Here is a 9037-nt window from a genome sequence, read left to right as displayed (position 1 = left end):
ATAATTAAGATAGGTCGTAGGTCCTCATAAGATGTTGTAAATAGGTATAGTTAAAATGTTAATTAATTTGAAGATTATGAATTTATAGCTGAAATTGTATCCAATAATTTGTTATAGATTAAAAGTCTATTTGGTAGTGATTATAGGAAGCGTTTTTAATATTTTTAATACTTAAAAATTTTGATCATTCAAGTATTAGAAATACTAGAAACGCTTTCTAAAATCACTCTCAAATGCACTCTAAATTGACCGATTGATGATGGTTAAAATAAAGTAGCAAAATAAGGATATAAAATAAGTAATAAAAATTTTATATCAAAACGCTGGATAATTGCTTGATTTGTTTTCACTTAAAGTCTTTGGATTTGAGATGTGAAATGAGTGTTATACCCTTGAAGTAGGTCTTAGGGCATGAATATACAACCAAGCCCATTACGTAAGAGTGGTCACTAATAGTCTTTAGAGTACAACGCATATGGAATATATATATATATATATAATGGAAAATTGAGATGCATGCAATTAATAGTGTTAATAAAGTCCTCCTCTCTTGAAAGTCTAATGAGAAATTACTAGAGAGAGGAACAACTAGAGGAGGAGGACTTGGTTGAAAAGTGTATAGAGGGTTCTCTCAGGTGAGAAATGGGCTCTCCAGGTGTAGTGGTGTACCCACTTCTCAAGTACTCATCTTTGAATTTATGTGCGTATCTCTGTGATTTTCCAACATATCCGCTCGTATTTGAATTTCTGTCAAAAGCATGGATCCTAGTAGAAACTGTCAAAGTTGCCGACATGGATTGATATTTTAAATTCGACAAGGCTTCATTAATTCTCATGCCAACCTTGACAATATTCAACCCCTGGGACTCCATAATCCACCAATCTATATATATATAAGGACCAGTACTTGGATGGAGCTCTGAATGGTATTTGGTTGAAATGGTGGTTTACTCTCTAGTTAAATCAATGTCCACTGGATTTGATCCAGTTGAAAATAGGTCTGAGGTTTACCAACTCAAACCCCAAGAGGAATATGTACTGTGCCATTTGGAAATCTTCAAAGGAGTATGTAACATGCCTATTATTAAACTTCTTTGTTACTTGATGCACCCCATAGCGAACTTCTTCTTTCAGAGTTCTGAAACTTCGATCCAGATGCTAATAATGCACTGAATACCTTTGATATTCATGGTGTTTCCATCTGCCCAGACAAGTGTGCAGGATACTGCATGCATGTGTCAATTCCATTATTGCAAATAGAACAATTACTATGTATAAAACATTGTTCTTCTGAAAGATTTTTTGACTTAACCTTGATCATAAACCCTGGAATTGTTTGTTGATTAGCTCATTTTTGGAAGCATGGGAATGTTTTTAACATCACCAATAGACCAGACCAATGACGAACCCGTCATCGCTTGATCACAAAATGGAACATGTCAGCTATCAAATTTTAGGACCAATTATCAAATGAACTTGCATGTCACCTATAAAGGATGGAAAGCTTGCCCTAAGGCCTCAACTATGAAAACACAAAATTTGTTTTATTGTAATAAATCCTTTATCATTAAACATATGGCATGATGTTCTGTACTACGAGCCGCCATGAACAGAAACAACTTAATTAATCACTGGCATACATAGAACAAAATTTAGCATCTCAGTCATTACATACTCTTCAGATGAAGGAATTAAAACAAAGAAACAAACAGAGCTTCGTGATTAAACCGTAATTAAATTAAACATTAATATTGCAGCTCTAATGATATATATATGTATGACCACAAAGGAATGTTGGAGACACCTCTGGGTGTTATTCCTAAAATTCCAGTTAACCAACCTTAAATTTAAAGGACATAGGCAGCTACATGTATACGAAAATGAGAAGAGCTAAAGGTCTAAGATTATACCAGCTGACCAAAAGAACTACTAAGTCATGAAGATCATGAGTTCCCCTAACTAAGAAGAGCTTCCAACACCAAGAAAATCGATGAAGGGAACATCCGTGCTCTTGATTGATTCTTCTTGCTTTTGCTCAGTAATTATTCGCAACTTGGGAAATGTTGTTGAATTATCACTGAGTTTCACTAACTTGTTCTTCATCGCTCCATGGATTCCCCGATCATCGCCAAGGTAAGGCATCCCTAGTGAACTTAAATTCCTGTAACTGCCATAGCTGGAAGAGTTAGAATAGTAAGAGCTAAGAGATTGATCTAAACCGTTGTGTGATGGCTCTTTCGAACAGGAAGAAGAACTTGCACCAAAAATCTTATCAAGCCTCAGTGAATTTGGATTATTCGTTGATCCACTGTGTGTCCATGAAGGCAATGACTTCGAGAATGAAACTGGGAAGATTCCGTTTCTTTCATGGTTTTGGAAATCCGGAAACCCTAATTTAGTGTTATACTCTAGCTGGGGCCTGGAGAACTTCAAGAAAAAGCTACTAGGGTTTGTGTTGGAGTCATTAGGATGATCTTGGCAACTTCTCTTACTGCACTGCCTCAACCTTTCTCTATGTCTTCTTGCCATGATAACATGGTAGTGATTCTTCACAGCGTTGTCGGTTCTACCGGGAAATAGGCGAGCTATCAGAGACCACTTGTTTCCATGAATCCGATGAGCTGCAAGGAGCCTCTCTTCCTCTTCTTCCGTAAATGGTTTTCGATTAATTCTGGGATCAAGTTGGTTAAACCATCTTAGTCTGCAACTTTTCCCTACAGAGAAAAAGGAAAATGTGAAAACCCCATTTCTTAGAACATGAGTAATAGAGTCCATGTCAGGTATAGGACAAGCTACCAAATTTTGAGACAATTTGAAGGTATGGAAGATTGCCATGCTTGAGTTCATCCAGTAAGAAAATAGAATTTAATTATTGATAAAACAAATTTGATCAGGATCCAAATTGCTGGGAGGCTAAGAGACCTATTGGGTTGATCCTAGAAAAATCAAGTAAGAATACATATGAAATTGAAGATTGAAGATAGAAGATGGTGTGATAATTAATTACTAACTACCTGATCTTCCCTCAAGCTTATCTGCAATGGAATTCCAATTATGGGGCCCATACTGGTCGACGAGTTGCCGGAGTTTCTCATCTTCAGCAGGCCTCCAGTGTCCTCTTTGGCAATTCCTCCCATCATCGCTGCTACCGCCGGCAGAATCCTCCATCGGAGAGAGACTCCAGGCACCGAACTGCATAGCTTGTGGCATATGATCAAATAATGATATTATTGAGAGAAGAAGAAAGAAGAAGAAACAAGACTAAGAGGAATGAATACAAGTACAGTGAGATAGATAAGGAAGTGGGTTGGTCTGAGTCTTTAGGGTATTGGATGAAAAGTCCCTTTTGTTGGTTTTACACGACATTTTGCGCTTATATACATGTACTTCGCACGTAACATATGGTTTTTATATGTATATAATTAACCCTTTCGTGTACTTCCATTGGACCTTCAAATTTCCAAATAAATTCTCACCTATTCTCCTAACTTCCTTAACAACTCTCTCTCTCTCTCTCTCTCCCGGCCTTCTCCCTCTCCCTTTCACTGGTACACCATATATATCTATGGTTCTATATATGGTTAATCCAAATGGTGAGCTTATTCCATGTGATAGCTTTATCCAGGCCATTTCATGCCATATATGTTCTTCATTAATGCCTTTGTAAATTTGGAAGTTTTTTTGTTTCAGTGCAGTTTATTAGGGTAATGAAATGGGGATAGCTTATTGATTTGTGTAAGATGGGAGTTGGTAAACTGGTTGCTGTCAAACCTGATTGGACGGATCGAATGACAATAATGTTACTTCAATACGTGCATATATATAACTATGGTAAGTCTTTTAATTAAAAACCATATGGTATGTTGCTTTCATTTATGTACACATATATGCATATGTGGGGAGTTGAGGCCCGAGTTACATGTCAACACCTGCTGCACTCTGAGTTAATGGAACTATCATCCTTTTTCAGGCCAAACAGAATGCCCATTCATAACAAGAAAGGCTGGATGAACAGACTGCAACAAGTGCTAGGTTCAGCTGGGTAAAGATTATATATATAGAAATACATGTGATTAAACATACATATCATTTTCTGATTAATTCAAACCGCGAATCATTCAACTTGTAATCGCATGGATTGTAAAAACAAGTCGAAACATGTTCCCATCTACTAATTATTTTTTTTCACTTTGAATCTCATACCTTGTCCCTATTCAGAACTTCAGATTTATCAACACATGAACATATGCTGTTTCAAAATGATAAGCCATATTCTTTTACCTATTTTTAGAAAAGTTAATGTGTAATTAATGATAAACAAAGGCTTATTAGTACTCAATTTCAAGGGGTGGAAAAATAATAAAAAAACAAAGATGATGTAGCTATCAGTTCCTAAATATGAAAAAGGTGCTTGGTTAAATCTAACAGGAGAGTAGTTGTTGTTTAAGCACGGCATCATGGGTAGAAGAAACTCCAAGAAGATGTTGTGTCTTCATTTCTCAACATTCATGTGGATGTAAAGTCAAACAAAAGAAGGTTAATAAAATGCTTTCTTGACTGATTGAGATTTTACACCCCAAGAAATCTGACTCTCAGCTTCTGTCCTTCCAACTAAATTAGTTTAACACAGCTTATCCTTAACCAACAACATTAGTATTATGCAGTCATTGTTATCATCTCTTCCTAAAGAACAAGGTGAAAAGAAAAAAAAAAAATTCAAATAAAGAATTGTTCAATAATGGTGGAATATGACCCACCCCAAGACCCTTCTTTGGTATAACTTTTCTTGCAATTGCTAAGTTATATGTATAGACTTCTTATGACATCTGAGGCACTTCTTTTGCTGATAGTTCACAGTATATTTTGGTGGATTTTGATTTCAATATGTTGATTAAGGAATTGGGAAACAGGTGACAAGAGCAGTAAAGCTTCAAAAGAACCAAAATAACCGGTATCACATTGTGATCTTATCAGACCTTATTGCTCCTATGAAAACCATATTCTTCCGTAATTTTGAACATTTTAAGAAAGCATTTTAGCATATTGTTGCATTAAAATTTCCACTTTCTTTAAAGGGTTTGATTCTATCATGGTACTGGAGACTTGTACATAAAATCATACGGACAATAGGGCAGCAACTCAAAAAATATTCAAGAACTGATAGCCCAAGATCTTGGTTGGCTTGGATTGTGTTGAAAGGGAAATTCATGGTCACTTATGCCGGATTAATTTTGGTGGACAAATTTGCACAAATTGGAGAAACCCGAGTATAATGGATTGTTGTAAGACCGATCATTATAATATATTTATGTTCAACATCTGATGCTTAGAAATCAATATCATTTTCAGCAACATATCACTGTATGATTGACTCTTGGCAACATACAGCAATAATTTAACATTTTAAATATATGATAATTGGTAAATTGCTTTTACCATTTCTTCAAGATTCCGTACTTAAAACATTACTTCATAGAGATGCCATCTTAAAGTGGGAAAGTTTACATCAAAATGTAAAAATCTGGTCTTCTTCTTTATGGAGAAAGAGAGAGGGCTGCTGAAAATGACCTGAAACAGATGTGTACATATATATATATGAATTACTAGCTATTTGATGCATGGTTGAAAAGCAATGTCTGCTCTAACAAGTAATGTTGTTAAAATTTCAACATGGATGTCTGAATATAGGTGAATGTGGCATGTCATGAAAGGGGTTCTAGATGGAAAACCAAGAAAAGCTTTTCTAGTCTTCTTCATCCTCCTTTTTTTTCTTTTTTCTTTTTTTTTCTTTTCTCTCTTTGCTTAAAGATGATTTTTTTTTTTTTTTTTACAAAAGCTAAATTAGCTAGTAAATCTGTTCTCCACTAAGATGTTGAGCTTCTAATCTCTTGTGCTAGTTAACATGCATGAATATATAACAACTAAAAGTGTTTGTTTTTATTTAACTTTTTGTTTAAAACAATTTGCTTTTTAGATTTCAAATCATTTTTTTTTTAACTTATTACTTTTTTTTTAAAAAAAAATTATTGAATAGAAAAAGATGAAATATTTAGCATTTTTTTAATAGTAAAAGTAAGTTTATTGATATTTCTTAATACTTAATAAAAATAAAATATTAAGACGGTATTTTTTTTTTTTACTTAATTTTAAATAGAACTTAAAACTATATAGTGCTTAAAAGTGTTAAATATTAAATTGTTTGTTTTTGTAATATTTTATTTCTATTAAGTATTAAAAAGTAAAAAAAAAAAAAAAAAAGCAATATGTTATTTTTTTCATTTAAAAAAAATCAAATATTTTGACATTTTTTATTCAGTCAAAAATTTATAATTAGTCATAAAAAAAAAGTAGAAAAAATTACTTAAATTTTGAAAATAAACTGTTTTCAACAAAAAAAACTAAAAAAACAAACATCTTCTAAAAAACAAATAACTTAATATTTAATACTCTTACATGGTATTTAGTTTTAAGCTCTATTTATTTATTTATTTTTAAAAACAAGTGTTTGTTTTGTTCAATTTGTACGAAATATGAATAAAAACTTATACAAAAAATAATTATTTAATAGATTTCAACTTTTAGATAAAAGTAAAAAAATTTAATTTTTCTTTTATGTTTAATTAGATAAAATATTTGCAATTAATAAGAATTAATTAAAAACACAAATGATAATAAAACATTTGAGATATATCTATTCAGATTGCAGATAAAAAAAAAAACATCACCCTTAAATAATAAATAAATAAAAAGGAGAAAAAAATAAGTAAATTTTCTTGTTATAGGGGTAAAAAATAGATATATTTTTACTTAATCAGTTCCTCCCATGACTTAATTTGTATATAGATATTAAGTGGGTTGCAAATTCCATCCTAGTTGTTGCAGTTTTGTGGTAAAGAGAGTTTCAGGGGGATGAAGATACCTTTCTAAATCCAATCATGAAGCATTAAAGTCAAGTAACTCCTCTCCCAAAAATAAATAAATATGGGGGCAAGGAAAAGGAAAAGGAAAAGAAAAAGGTGATAACAGAGTATATTCTCCATGGATGTGCAGTTGTGCACTTTGCCTTTTTGTCTTCTCTTCATGAAAACTTTCAAAAACAAAAATTAACCTCAGCCTACCCTACCAAAAGCAAGTCCATTTAAGCAACATATATATGTGGAAATATACTCTGCTCATCTTCACTATTTCTAGATAACCCATTCTTTTCCCAACCACACCCCTTTGTGAGTTGTGACATCAACTAGCACTTGAAAACCACCATCAAACTTTCTATTATATATATGCATATATATATATAGACACACAGACACTTTCAGCATCAAAACCCACTACCATCTTCAATGGCATCCCCTCAGCTTTTACTACTGATATTAATTAAGCCCCTCTTCTGCAGTACCTGTGGCCCCCCCATATCTTATGCTTCCATTTCTGCTAAACATTTAGGTTTAATTTTTAGTAACTTTTCTCTATGTTTCATCCCATTTTTGTTCTCATTTAATGCATTTTGTTGCATGCTAGCTACAGTGGCTTACATGTTGGCTGGCTGGCTAGCCACCTAGCTTTCTCTAAGTTTTGTTTCAACATGGAATATTAATCCATGATCAACTTTCCATGTTTAGCATTGTTAAGCACCACTGAATCACTGATAAATTAAGTACTATTTCTCTTTCAAGAAGATCTGAGTTGGTCATGAAGAGATTAGGGTTAATGATCAGCATGTCAAAAATTTTGAAGTTCAGTAGTAACCTGTCTGTGTAACATTTTCTACCCTACAACATGGTACATGGGATTTATTGTTTGGAGAGTTTCTTAATCGTTACAAAAGCTTCCGAGAGTGTTAAGATAAAATTCTCAACCATTGATTTCAGACTTCTCAACATGGTATGATGGAAACTGTATGCTTAAGCTTGATATCTACTTCACATCATCTTGAAGTACAGACTGAATCAGGAAAAAAAAATGATCATAGATTAGAAATTGACACATGGACCTACATAAATCTGTGACAAAAATTAAAAATCCCTGCAGGGGGCACCTGATTGGACCGCACATGCAGACACATATTTCATCTCATGTGTCAAAATGGGCTAGTTGGTTGATGATTTGACCCGGAATCAAGCTGATTAGGAGACTAATAATATTCCATTCCCAAAGTCATTAAGCACGGTTCTTTTAAACAGTATTTCCAAGGAAATATTCTTGGAAGGTTATGATCGATCTGACCTCCAAAACAAGATCAACATCTGAACTCTGAAGTAACCCGCACGGAAGGACCAATATTGGTTTGATGGGATTGAAGTTTCTTGTTGTTCCATGCTTACTCAAACTAAACCCATTAAAAATACAAGTATATATAAGAAGAAGAAGAAGAAGATGATGATGATGATGATGAGTTTGGTTTCACCGCCATTTTGGCAACAAGAATATTATACTAAATGTGATATTCTTCAGGTTGCAGCTTATGTACTACTGATTGAGACAGGTTGTGGGTATTGAGATAGTGGCTAAAGAAAATGACAGTTGAACAACCTTCGTGGTTTCCTCATCCATCCATCACCTTCTCTCATTTGCTTATAAACTCATTTATGATTCTGTATTTCTACTGATTTATTTAATTAGAAGGCAAATGAATTATTATGGTCTGGAAGAAATTAATTAGGTCATTTTTTTTCCTTAATTTCTTTCTTGCTTTTTTGGGGTGGAACATGGTGTTATCTTATTTGAATTAATTTTGATTGAAGCAAAAGGAATGTTACTATGTATGGACACTTTGCCTAGAAACTAATTAAACTAGGACATGTAAAATTATATATAGAAGATGACGGAGATGATATATATATATATCAATATATAAGGAAATTTTATTATTTTATTAAGTTTCTATATGAATATTCATAGAAATTAATTAAAATAGGATATTAAAAAAATTATTTCTTTTATTATAAGTTTTAAAATAATTATCATCATATATTATTTTTCTTTCTATTTTTTATCGTAAATCAAATGTAAATATTTGGCTCTTTTTTTCTTTTTCTTT

The 9037-nt window shown here is 32.8% G+C and overlaps 1 protein-coding gene across 1 annotated transcript; it reads right to left on the bottom strand.

Moving 5' to 3' along the window:
• Positions 1-1608: 1608 nt before the first annotated feature.
• Positions 1609-3344, bottom strand: LOC100242035 (transcription factor MYB54). The gene is made up of 2 exons (XM_002274170.2): positions 3015-3344; positions 1609-2714 (listed from the first exon to the last, which is right to left on the bottom strand). Exons 1-2 carry the CDS (start codon positions 3208-3210, stop codon positions 1960-1962), a joined length of 951 nt encoding a protein of 316 aa, XP_002274206.2. The 5' UTR covers positions 3211-3344; the 3' UTR covers positions 1609-1959.
• Positions 3345-9037: the final 5693 nt, after the last annotated feature.

Source organism: Vitis vinifera, chromosome 4 (assembly GCF_030704535.1).
Source record: "Vitis vinifera cultivar Pinot Noir 40024 chromosome 4, ASM3070453v1".
NCBI lineage: Eukaryota > Viridiplantae > Streptophyta > Magnoliopsida > Vitales > Vitaceae > Vitis > Vitis vinifera.
This window is presented reverse-complemented; position numbering and strand designations above follow the sequence as displayed.

Excerpts from the sequence above, each read along its gene's own strand:
- LOC100242035 (XM_002274170.2), bottom strand. The coding sequence starts at position 3,210 with ATGCCACAAGCTATGCAGTTCGGTGCCTGGAGTCTCTCTCCGATGGAG. Across the intron at positions 2,715-3,014 it reads TAAGCTTGAGGGAAGATCAG|GGAAAAGTTGCAGACTAAGA; the intron begins GTAGTTAGTAAT and ends TTTTCTCTGTAG.